This window comes from Hoplias malabaricus, chromosome 14 (genome assembly GCF_029633855.1).
Source record: "Hoplias malabaricus isolate fHopMal1 chromosome 14, fHopMal1.hap1, whole genome shotgun sequence".
Lineage (NCBI taxonomy): Eukaryota > Metazoa > Chordata > Actinopteri > Characiformes > Erythrinidae > Hoplias > Hoplias malabaricus.
In genome coordinates, this window is record NC_089813.1 from 17,255,208 (window position 1) to 17,268,994 (window position 13,787).

General features: G+C 37.5%; 1 protein-coding gene across 2 annotated transcripts in view; it reads right to left on the reverse strand.

Annotated features, from left to right (window-relative positions):
* The window catches only part of ralgps1 (Ral GEF with PH domain and SH3 binding motif 1), a 165,307-nt gene that overhangs the window by 91,397 nt on the left and 60,123 nt on the right, over positions 1–13,787 (reverse strand). For both annotated transcript variants that reach the window (XM_066643689.1, XM_066643688.1), the window contains exon 9: positions 5,119–5,245. In XM_066643689.1, the coding sequence (XP_066499786.1) occupies positions 5,119–5,245 (127 nt within the window). The remainder of the gene's footprint in view (positions 1–5,118; positions 5,246–13,787) is intronic.

Sequence of the window (13,787 nt, forward strand, 5' to 3'; positions counted from 1 at the left end):
TCTGAAAAAAGAATATATATATATATATATATATATATATATATATATATATATATATATATATATATATATATATATATAAAAGCTTTTTTCCAAAAGTGACAATATGCATGGTCCTTTCTTCTGTTTAAAAGCAAGTGTGTCATAAAAAAGTTGGTGTAGTAAAGATCCTCATCATATTACAGCATCCAAAACTGCAAATATTTCACAATTGATGTATCAGCAGAACATGAAAATGACCCATCACTTAATTACTAAACACTTAATTTTTGTACTACCATTGTCTACTTGTAGTCACATATCTAACACAAACCTAGTAGGTAAACAGTAAGGATCAAAAGAAAAAGAAAAGTGATCAAAAGAAAATTCTTTCCATTACAGAATTTCTACTATCTTTTAATAGGCATGTCTTTATATCAAAGCAAACACAGTGCTATAGCCAGGTTTTCTGCAAAGTCTCTTTATTCTAGAATTCACCATAATTCCAGGTTTGCTTCTGAAGAACCAGATGAGTTTCAGAAAAAGAATCTGTATGTATTGTATAAATTGAAATGTTGTGTAAGACCCAACACATTTCTATGTATATAATAAATTTGTTGAAAATATTTGTAAGCATATGTAACAAATGCGTTTTGTAACCTGAAACCAGTGCAATAAAAATGTACAGCTACATGTATCTGGATATATTCATATCATGTTTAAGCTGATCTCTTCTGAAGAACTGCTGAATATAAGTAGCAGAAATGAGCCTAAACCTCCATGATTAATGCCAAGCATGGGCCAGAAGGGTACAAAACAGTAAAACATTAGGCAGTGTATCAGTGGAACTGTGTGCTTTAGAAAGATGGAGCGTATCTTTGGAATATGTGGGAGTGGCTTTTATGATTCATATTCTTATGCCTGAATGCCAACAAATCTTCACAAAAATGTCCCAACATGTAATTTAAAGGCTTTCCAGCAAGGTACAGCTTATTACTGTAGCAATTGGTCAATTTGGTCAATATGGTCAATTTCCATATGACTGCCCTACATTTCAAAATACATGTTTTGGACATGTAATGTAAATTTTTTTTGTTTGTTTGTTTTGGAAATGATTGTTTGTGGATCATACCATAATTTCTGTCATAGTTTTTAAATGTATGTAGAAATAAGATCCTAGTTCTTTGCAGTGAATAGAAAAGAAGTGCTAAAGTCTATTGCTCAAATGACAACTGAAGAGAGACAGGGTGTTAAACTTCAGGCATGCCAGATCCCTTCCTGTCCCAGTAGTAGCAACCCACTTCCATTTGTCTGCTACTCAGAGAATTCCTGCTGGTGACGAAAAAAAAAAAAAAAAAAAAAAAAAAAACTCTATCCATACTAAATATCAACTGCCACATAAAGCAAGACCAGTTCTGTTTTGAGTGAATGGGAGCAGCAGTAGAATATCAGTTTATGGAAATGAATGAAAAGTAAATCACTAATGAACAGAGCTAATGAGTGAACTGGACAAATGTAACCATTAGTGACATTACTTATCAAAACAATGTCAGGTTACATTCATATTGGTATTAATATCTCAGGGCGGCACGGTGGCGCAGCAGGTAGTGTCGCAGTCACACAGCTCCAGGGGCCTGGAGGTTGTGGGTTCGATTCCAGCTCCGGGTGACTGTCTGTGAGGAGTTGGTGTGTTCTCCCCGTGTCCGCGTGGGTTTCCTCCGGGTGCTCCGGTTTCCTCCCACAGTCCAAAAACACACGTTGCAGGTGGATTGGCGACTCAAAAGTGTCCATAGGTGTGAGTGAATGTGTGTGTGTCTGTGTTGCCCTGTGAAGGACTGGCGTCCCCTCCAGGGTGTATTCCCGCCTTGCGCCCAATGATTCCAGGTAGGCTCTGGACCCCCCGCGACCCTAAATTGGATAAGCGGTTACAGATAATGGATGGATTAATATCTCAATTTTTCTGATTAGTGGACCGTAGGACACTAGAGTATTAAGGTTTGGTATTCTTGAAATATGAACAGATGCTTTTAGTTTATTACAAATTAACTTATGTGATGTACATTAAAATGCATTAAGCTATATTCGAAAAGGTATTTCAAGTTTTGTGGAAACCCAAGACAAATATGTATTTCAGTCACATACAGTAGTTTGAAACTGTATCTGATCAAGCATCCAGTTCATAGTTTCATTCTATCTTTCCCAAAAGTGTAAGTCACAGAGCTACCAAACGTAGTCTTCTTGTAGCAGTCCTTTATGCACAGTCTGCTGTGGCGTAGCAAAAAAACTTTAATCTTGTAAGCATTTACACAAGTGTTCTATAGTTTGCCAATTTTGAATACTGTTCAAACCCTACTTTAGAACATTTTCAGAGTATTATTAATTATAATATTACAATTTGTCTGATAACCATATTTAAATACAGTAATACATTACAATAGACAGTGAGTGTAGAAAAAAGTGTCATTATTTTGTTATGGTTGATTGGTGTGCTTATATAAAATATAGCTGCATTAATTTGACAATATATTGCACAGTCCTAAGGTGAAACATTGTAAACTGATCCTGCTGGTGCAATCTGTTGTGTCCCAAATGCTATAGCAGAAAACATTAGAGATGCAGACTGTCTGATCTGTTAGTCTCTATCAAACTATCCATAAATACTCTAACAAACTCTCCCACAGAGGCATGGATAGGTCTGGACAAAGCCCCAGCAAGTTTGGCAATCCTTTGAACATGTTTAAATGGGAATTGAGCAGCCAAAGGAGTCATAATAACCCTGCTGTTCTTGACTAAGATGAGTAAGCATGAGTAAGAGTGAGTGAGAGTGAGTAAGAGCTGGTCTCCCAGCAGAATGATAGTTTTCGGATGAGCTCAGTGAAGGCATCTGTCTCCTCTACTGCCATTACTGTCTACAGGATCTTCCCAGGAGACTAATGTGTCTGTAAATCTCAGCTTACTGTGCTCCCTTCAACTTTCTTGCATGTCCCAAGTCATGTCAATAGAGACAGAGAGAGAACACCATGGGCAGTAACTATAAGTGGATGCATAGTACTCTTAGTCAAAAGAGCAATATACGTGTCATTTATTTCAAAGAGCAATATGTAATTTTCTCCATTGTCTCTTTCTCCTGTTATGAAGTAAATATTGTACTAACACCCGGATGTTTCAGAGATTTGTACTCAACATTGATTTTAAACATGCATGTGTTCAAAAGCACTACTTAAAATCATTCAGGAGGCAGCGCTGCCGTCGAGGTAGAAGGAATGTAACTGGTTACTAGCCAATGAATTTTATTGGTTAAAATTCCTCAGAGGCAGCAGAGCTTTATTCATAACATTCTGTAGCTCCTTCAGAGGCAGCAGTCATACATTAAATGTGCAGGAAATTACTTCTACAGAATGTGCCTTAGAGGCAGCAGAGTATTAAAATATTCTGCAGCTTCCTCTGAAGCAGCGAGTTACTTTTTCCGCCTCCAAGGCAGTGCTGCTGCTAGAACTATTTTGAGTAGTGCTCTTGCACACATGCTTTTAAACATGGCCATATTCAAGATGAACCAACTCAATGGAGCAAAAATGATAAATTCAGGGACTACAAAGCAATTTGATGAGTACAAACACTTATTATGAGTTTATGATTCTTTATAATGAGATTTATTATTGTTCATGAGTTGCACTTTAATGTAAACATGTAGAGATAAATAATCATGACTCATATCAGTGTTTATACATTCAGTGAAGGACATTAATCGCAGGTTTTACAGCTACCTGTTTTACAACTGAGGATTATAGCAATGAAAATCTGTAACTGTAGTTTTTTTTTTAATACAGTTTGAATGAAACACCAAACAGCCAAACCTAGATCAACTTACAGCTGAATTTGATAATATCTGATTATTTGTTTTGTATTACCTGGGACCCTAGGATGATAAGGAGGTGCTTAATGCTTCAGAGTGTTCACCAAACATTGTTCAAAAATGTTCACATGTGCACATCAGCAAATCAGATTCATTGAGTTAATGTTTTTTTTCAGCATGAGGCCATACATCTCTAATAAGTTCACAATAACTCAGGTCTCCTTATTATTCACTACATGAAAAAAACTGAAACCATTCAGCTGGAATCACTCTCAAAGTGCTGAGTTTAAGGTCCATGGCCTTAGGCTTAGTCATAACACATGCTGTGCCATCTCGGGTGTTTGTGGTTGCACAGAAGGTGAATTCCATCACTAACACTTTAGACAGCATGTGAAACAATGCTGTTTTATTAAACCAAAGGCAGACTGAAATAAAATAAAAATGCATTTTGATATTGCACACTATATACCTATTGCGATGATGATGACACTAGATACCTGCTATTGGGGTAATAGCACAGTACTTACACTGCAAACAGTATACAATAAATAAATTAATTAAAAACAAACAAACAAAAAACATTTTGGTAATATATTTAAAAAGGCTTACTGCAAGTAATACAGCCTGTGAACAAACAAAAAATGTTGTTCTGCCAGGGTGCAAATTCCACCCTGTAATTTGTGTTAAATGATAAACTTTAGTGCTAAGCAGAGATGATACATTTTAAAAAAGTACAAATTTTCTCCAGAGTTCATTTTAAACTACCTGGCTTCTCTAACCATCTCAAACCAAACTCAGTGGTGTCAGGGCAAAATAATTCTATAACTTTAACTTTCGAGAGCTGTATTTGCTACCTCTGATGCTGAGATATTTCTGGAAAGGTTTATTGGAAAGAAAACATATTTGGAGAAAGAGAAACATTCCTTATGTATCCACTGAATTCTATACATATATATGCAATGTTTAAATATATAAAAAAATCCCAGGGCATTTCCAAGAGTTTAGAGAGATGTTAATAGACAACAAAAAGATATATGATACTAAATTAGGATTGTATAATTATGAAACGTATTTCATAATAATAATAATAATAATAATAATAATAATAATAATAATGTATCTGCCACAAAAGAAACTGGATTCAAACTGGAAGATAAGGAACTCCATCCTAGTAATGCTCCAAAAAAATAAAAACATCAAGAAATGAAATTCTTCCATATCTGTTACTCTCAAGCTTTTTTTTTTTTTAGGACTTTCTGAAACATCTAAACGTATTTGAGACTCACCCAGATAAGGGATGCATGGAACCATTTTGAGGGATCTGATGTACTCTCTCATACGTGTGTAGTTCTCCTCCTTTGATGTCAGAAAATCCAGTTTCTCAAAAGTGGCCTTGTCTTTTCGGCTGATCAGCTGTGTAGAAAAAAGGGAAAAAGGATTTAGAAATATACTTATATATGTTAATTTGATATGTTTGCACGATATTAAAAATGCATCAGCCGAGAAATAACATGACATTGTTATAGCCAGAAATATTTATGTTGAACTGTGATTGATCAGGATGCTCATAGCCAAATCAATTAAATACTCTTTATATTGTGTTACATTTACATTGTAGAAATAGAATTTGTTCAAAATTACTTCTACATCTATTCAACATCAAGAAGGTTATTTCTTTCTCTTGTAAAATCACCAATATGGAAATGTACAATTTTATCCTGACAGCAACAATATACATATATGCATCAAGTTTACATAAATTCAATTCAATTCCAAATACTGCACAAAATCATTGTGCTACTGTATAACAACTAAATGAAAATATTCCTGTTGACTTTGGAAACAGCCATTAACATTCCAGCAAAGTTGGCTTCATAACTTTTAAGCATGGCAGTAAATTTCAAATTTATGAGTTAATTATATACTCTTGGCTTTCAAAAGAAACACATGGAAATTTCATTCCATTTAATCCTCTCCTCAGCTGCATATTGTACAAGGTGAGGTTTGAGTCATTGTTTAGTGAGTTGAATCACTACTATAATCTTAGTCTGTAACAGAGGACATGCTAAGACAGAACCAGATGTTTCAAAAGCTTTTTTTTTCTTTTTTTTGCCTTATAAAGAAAACATTTAAGATCGATTCTGAATCAAAGGATTAATGTATCTTTATAATTTTATCATTATTCCTCTCCTTAGTACACAGAATGCTCTTGGCGACAAGTATTATTAATGCCTCTTGCCTTCTGTCTGATTTTTGGACACACTCACCATTTTACATAACAGCTTATTTTCGCAATTACAAACCTGAACAATGTCCTACTTACTGCTCCCTAATCAGACCTGACAGTGACCTGGCTCTTAGTGGAAGATCCAATTATTCACCATATCTGTGTGCCCATAATCTGTAACTAAATCAACTAAATCTATGAGTAAAATGTACCTTAACATTTCAAAAGCATTTGTTTTTGGAGCAGGGGGTTTAAAATATATCTATTTATTTATTACTTTGGCATAAGGGGAAATAAACGATGCTAGCTGTTCTTCATATAACGGGATATGGTGGAGTGCTCTGTTTACTTAAAAGGAGCAGGGATAAGGAAGAGCTATAGTAGGGTTGTTATAAGAAAGGCATAATCAATCTTAGAGTGCTCAATGAGTGCGGAAATCATAATATTATGATAAATCGCTGGAATATTTAATGTGTAGGTAGTTACATCGTGATTTTTATGCAGTTAGGTTCCAGAATCTAAAGAATTTAAAGACAATAATATATACGAACAACATGAATAAATGTATAATCCATTAAGCACATTAAAAGCATTTTCAAACCTGTGTGGCTATGCATTCATTTCTGTTTCTATCAGGCTTTGTTCCTGGCTGAACAAAATAGATATATTTTAATATTGTTAATAATGTCTCTATGAAGGAGGTGGGGTAAGGGTGTGGACACTGTCCTATGATGAAGAACATTGATTGTTTTAGGGTAAACCATATATATTTGACTTTAAATTTGTTTACCACTTGAAATCAATATACTCATAAATCCTAGCCAAACATGCAATTACTCAGAAAAGTGTAGAGCAGACATGTTTTGATTGCCTTCCTAATGACAATGCTACAAATAAGCAACTGATTAAAGCATAAGGGCTTAATGAGTTGGTGTGGATATTCAAGTGGGGTGGGACATTTGCTCAGTGCCAATCAATTAGCTATAATTAACTTTAATTAGCTAATCTTAACAGTTTTCAGGCCCACAGTATCTCAATGAACTTCTCATACCCTATCACCCGTCTTGTACAATTCTTTCACAGTCCACTGGTCTACACTTAGTTTCTTGCACTAAGCAAACCAGTGCAGGAAGAAGAGTATTTCCTCAAAAGGTCCCTCAACATTGGAATAGCCTTCCTGTTAATTAGTCTTTAAATCTAGATTGAAAACCTACCTTTTTTACACAGGCTTTTTGTTAATCACCCACTTCCAAGCTACTGTTTCTCTACTGGTGTTAAAGCTGGTTTCACACATTACCAATACTTTGTATTAACCAGGGTTTTATTTATCTTATGAACATAGCTATAGTTTTTTTTTTTATTTTGGCAGAGAGATATTTTCCTTTGTTTAGCCATAACCTACAAACCCCCTTGTTTTTCACTCCTATTGAATTTGTTCACCTGTCTCTCTCTCTCATACACCGAGATGTTCATGCTCTGTTCCTGCTGCTCTCCCTGGTGTTGCCCTGATCCAGCCCCTGACCCAGGCATACTGTTCAGGATCTTGTCCTCGTCTCTTCTATAGCATCCTGCATGGTCATGCAAGAATCTGTTTTAGCCCAAAAGTACTTTGCATCCGTTTTTACCCTACCAGAGAATCACTGACCAGCCATCTGGAAGCCAAGTATATCTCCATAACTAATATTTTACCTTCACATTACCTATAACTCATCATCTCTATCAGTTTATTTTTACAGCTGTTTTGTTATTTGTTGCACACTTCAGTGTTGATCAGAGGATGGGATCCTCCTTACAAGTCTTAGTTCCTTTTTTGTTAATAACATAGATGCAAGATAAAATGAAAAATAACATAATTTGTACATTGGCAAAGAACTAATTTCTACAGTCTACCAAATAACTACCAACTAAGCATTCCAGATTTATCAAGAAATAAATTATTAGATTTTTTTATTGGATTAATGGATTAATTGTGACAAATCCGTCAGCTCCTGTTCAGAAAACAAAAGACAAAAAGCAGTGGAAAAAGTATGTTTTTGTAGTTTATATACAATGTATATATATATATACATCCCTCAAAATATTCTTAAATGGCAGATGTTAAATCCCTTCAACCACCAGCATTTTTGTTTAATCTTGCAATGGAATAATATTATCGTATATGATGTTGTAATACTTCAAGAGATGGCTAACTGCATTACTAAACGTGCTACTGTCAGGGTTTTTTTTTTGTGTGTGTTTTCTGTCTTGTCCTGTAGCCACCTGTGAGCCCTGGGGCTATCACGTGACTGGGTTCACAGGTGTTCCCAATGTGTTCTCATGCATAAGCTCCCTTTGTATCTTTAGTGTTTGTCGTACACTGTTGTTAGTTGGAGTGTTGTGTTCCAGTGTTTGTGTCATTAAATGTCCACTTTGTGTATGCCACCGTTTGTGTCTCCTTCATTCAACAAGTATGACAGCTACAAACACACAGTTCCACCTTAAAAGACAAGGCACGTATGAATGTAAACAACTAGAGAGAATTGCGTTTTCCCACAGTCGTAAACTATTCCTTTAAGCAGTGGAACCAAATTGTAAAAATGTAAGGTTGGCCAAGGCACTACAATGTAACTGCATCACTTTTAGTTGGTCTGTCATTGCAAACAAGGAAGGAAAAAAGGAAGGAAAGTTAGTAATTAGGTAGGTATGTAGACAGACAGATAAAAGCATAAACACTTTACATTCCATCAGGTATTTTATGTACAGTCATTAGTTACAACAAATATTAAACAAAAATAAATATATGGATAAGTTTGTGATTGAAATATTTAATAACCATGAGGTATTCCCATTTGAAATGTGATTAAAACAAAGTGAATAGGCAAGGTTGCCGAAAGAGAAGGACAGAAGGAATATGGAAGAATAGAAGAAAAAAGGAAACAAAAAGAAGATAGAATAGATCAGGGGTGTCAAACCAGATCCACAGAGGGCCGTGTGGGTGCAGGTTTTCTTTCCAACCACGCAGAAGCCACACCTCATTCCACCTGTTTTTAATCATTGGATCTAATCAATAGATCTTGACTTTCAGTAGTGTGGGACTTTTGCGTGGTTGGAAAGAACACCTGCACCCACGCGGCCCTCCGTGGATTTGGTTTGAGACCCCTGGAATAGATGGACAGTTTGACTGTGATCATGAGACAAAGCTGACATAGTCAGGCAGGAGCCAGAAAACCATCTCTTATAAGCATGTCCCTTCCCTTTCCATCTAACCACAACATTATTTCTCTCCAATTCACATTCCATTACTTTTCTCTGGTTTAATAGCAAGTCCACCCGATGGTTTCTTACCATTACTAAGAGCTACAGGATTTTACACTCTACATATCAGTCTCTTGTACTGCCTAATGTGAAAACCCACTAAAGATGTCACCACATTCACCTTGATAAATTAAATTATGTATTTCAAGTAAGGGGATTTTTTGGCCAAATTAATTTAATGCAGAATTATTTACACTCTGTAAATTCAGAGTGTAAATTCACATTCTGTTTTCTGACAAAGAATACAAACACAATCACACCCTTCACTTCAAGAAAATGCAGGTATGGGTCTAGTACAATATACACTGAGAAAGGTCCAGTTCAGTCGTATGCAAATATTTGGGTTAATTACAATATTTATTATCAGTATAAATACATACACTAATTTATATATACATGCATTTTTTTGCCCAATTGACTAATGAATGGATTGTTTGAGCTTTCAAATGTATGTTGGAAGCACCCCCTCGACTCCGGCATTAGAGCCCTCACAGCAGGGTGAATGGGTGACGTCTCGGCGACATAGCTGGAAAGCTAAGGCTGATGGTAATGCTGAGGCCAAAGCTAGTCCACCAGGACACCACGCTCCTCCGATTAGCGCGTCAAAAGAGTGCTCTGGGTATAGGAGACTCTATTGTTCGACATGTGAAATTAGCTACTCCTTTAGGGGCGCCAGCAGTAACAGTTAGCTGTTTATCGGGAGCCAGAGCGCCAGACATTAGTGGCAACCTTAGACTATTAGCTAATAGGAGATATTCAAGGATAGTCATTCATGTAGGGGCCGATGTCCGATGCCGTAATCTGCTCTGGTCCCATTCCAATGCGGTGCGGCGCTGAAGCCTACAGCAGACTTTCGGCGTTAAACTGCTGGATGTCCAAGTGGTGTTTCCCGAAAATCAAGTGGGCTTTATAGACAATTGGTTACGTTTCGAGGGCAAGCCTGGTCTTATAGGTAGGGATGGTATCCACCCCACGCGGGAGGGTGTTGCCTTACTTTCTTGCAGCATAGCACATAGTCTTTTAGTTAGTCAGTAGAGTAGTGTAGACAGCTGCTGACAATCCAGTGCCGGGACCAGGCTGCAGACACACAGGCTAAACCGACTGTCTGCGAACTACCTTAAGGCGTCACCTAGGTTCAACTTTATTGAGACTGTGTCTTTCCCCCGAATTAAATGTAAAAGTAGAAAAACAAAATCAGCCTGTTTCAGCAACCTAATCAATATGAAATCATACACATATGATAGCAACAACACCTCAGAACTAAAATTTGGTTTACTCAACACAAGATCATTAAACTCAAAAGCAGTCATCGTAATTGATATCATAAGTGATCATAAATTCAATGTTTTCTGTCTCACAGAAATGTGGGTTAGACCAAATGAATATTCAGCACTAAATGAAGCCACCCCCTAGACTATAATTATGTACATAGCCCAAGATTATCAGGCAAAGGAGGTGGAGTATGTGTAATTTACCAAAATACCCTAGAAATTAGTCTTAAACAATGTGAGACCTTCACTTCTTTTGAGGTTCTCTCCACCCTTATTACAAATCCGGTCACAAAAAAGGACGCATTTTTATTATGTAACATTTACAGACCACCAGGGCCTTACTCAGAATTTCTGAAAGAATTCAGTGATTTTCCTGCAAACCTAGCTGTGTGCAATCATAAAGTTATAATTGTAGGAGATTTCAATATCCATTTTGAGAAGGAAAGTGACCCACTTAAAAAGGCATTTACCTCAATCGTAGACTCTATTGGTATTACTCAAAATGTAACAGTGCCTACACACTACTGCAGTCACACTTTAGACTTAGTTTTGACACTAAGTCTTAACATAGACAAAATTAATATCTTACCACAATCCTCAGCAATCTGCGACCATTACCTATTTTCATATGAGCTATGTCTTAGCCATAATATATGTAAGTCCCCTCGCTATTCTACAAAGCGTATAATAAATTCATCTACCGCCCTACATTTTACATTTTTTTTATAGAAAACCTCCCAGAAACATCAACACCAGTTCCCACTCCATCAGGCCCAATGGAGCTAGATGTACTAACTGACTACTTAGAAAATACCTGTCGATCTACTTTAAAAAATGTTGCATCACTTAAAAGAAAAAGTATAAGACAGAAAAAGCTCGCCCCATGGTATAATGATAAAACCCGCACTTTAAAACAAACATCACGGAAACTAGAGTGGAAATGGTGATCAACCAAGCTGGAAGTGTTCCACTCTGCCTGGAAAGACAGCCTTATAGAGTATAGAAATGCCCTCACTAAAGCTCGCTCAGCATATCTGGCCTCGCTGATCTCCAATAATAAAAATAATCCTAGAATACTGTTTAGTGTGTTTTCCAGAACTACAAAAAATCAAGCAGATTCTGAACAACTAATTCCAGCAACTCTCACCAGTAAAGATTTTATGGACTTTTTTAATAATAAAATTGATAATAAAATATTAGACAACAAACTCAGGCTACAGTATTAAATCCGACCTGGTTGCCACCCGATGTAACTGATATAAAACATAATGTAATAGTAAATGAAAGACTTTTTTACCCACTTTTTTTTCTTTTTTACCCAAGAAACCTTTTACCCACTCCCACAGTTAGAACTAGAGAAGATTATTACCTTCGCAAACTGTACAACTTTAAAACTTCAAACTTGATGCAATTCCCACAAAATTACTCAAATAAGTACTACCAGCTATTATTATTATTATAATAATCCTCTTTTAACTATAGTAAACTCATTCCTTAGCCTGGGCCATGTACACAAAGCTTTTAAACTAGCAGTTATTAAACCTATGATCAAGAAACCAAATCTTGATGCTGGTATACTGTCTAATTATAGGAGAGGAACTGCAGACACAGGAGAACCTGAGTAAGTGCATGCTTGTGCATTCTGTATTTATTTACCAACTTAACTGATCTTGTGGACTTCCTGTGTTGTGGCTCCAGTCACCTGACTGTAAGTCTCAACTGAAACTCATTCTAAAGGTGTTAGGTACCACTACTGATTCAATTAGGGAAACAATCAGCTTGAGGGAGTTTCAGCTGTGACCACACCCTCAGGCCTTTTGTCCTCTACCAAACTGTCAGTGGGCGGTCTCAGCAGGGACAATCAATCACCAACACAGAACAGCTGTGTGAGATCTCCAATACAAAAAGAGTGATCCCTCTGAAGCGTCAGCCTTTGTGTTCAGCCTTTCTGGGGAGAAGACATAATGTGTCTCCCAATCGTGTCCCCCAAGCGAGGCCACCAAGCAAACAAACAAAGCCTAATTTTTCTCTATCTACAATGTATCTCTACCCCATCTCTGCACTCTCTGGAACTTTCAGGCGCTTTTACTTCCACAGATGGAAACGCAACCTCGATAACCTTCGCTCTCTATATCACACATCCCCACCCATAACCAATTCCTTCTCAATAGGTCTATGGAACTGTCAGTCTACGGTAAACAAAGCAGACTTCATCTCCGCCTATGCAATATATCCAGTTCGAATCATCAGTCTCGTACAGCTCCTTCGAATACCATGCCATCCTGATGACTGCACCTGTAAAAATGTATGTGGTTGTTGTATATCGTCCCCCAGGGCAACTGGGCGATTTCCTAGAAGAGCTAGACACCCTGCTTTCTTCCATCCCTGAACATGACTGTCCCATGCTCATTCCCGGTGACATGAACAACCACCTAGACACTCTGGCTGCTGCTGATTTCTTCTCTCTGACCCACTCCTTTGAGCTACAGCAGGTATGCACCCCTTCAACACACAAAGCAGGTAATGCATTTGATCTCATTCTCACCAAACACAAGCTCAATGCTTGTCTCCCTCAGCAACCCACTGTGTCCGTTCCCTCTGTCCCCTTCTGGCGCAATCTCCTCAACCTATCTCCCACCCACTTCTCTGCCCTTGTGACTTCTGCTATCCCACCCCCCAGCACCTTCTCATCTTTTGAGGTCAATGACGCCACAGAGTCACTCCTGCACAACACTGAGCTCCTGCTTGGATCACCTGTGCCCTCTGACTACCAGACCCCCACCCCCCTGCAACCAACCTCACTGCTGGCGCATTTGCTGACTTCTTCACCAGCAAAGTTGCTGCAATTAGCAGCCAGTTTTCTGACCCTTCTACACAGCCTCCAGCGCTCCCTTCGAATCCTCCTAAACCTACTGCTTCCTTCCCTTCCTTCACTCCTGTGACAGAACACAAGGTATCAAATCTTCTTAGAGGCAGTCATCCTACATCCTGTCCACTGGATCCCATTCTTACCACCCTACTGCAAACCATAGCTCCGTACATTGTGTCCGCAGCCACTCATGTAATCAATTCTTCACAAACCTCGGGAACATTTCCAAACACCTTCAATCAAGCTCAGGTAAGACCTCTACTCAAACCTTCTCTTGCTCCTTCTATAGTAGAG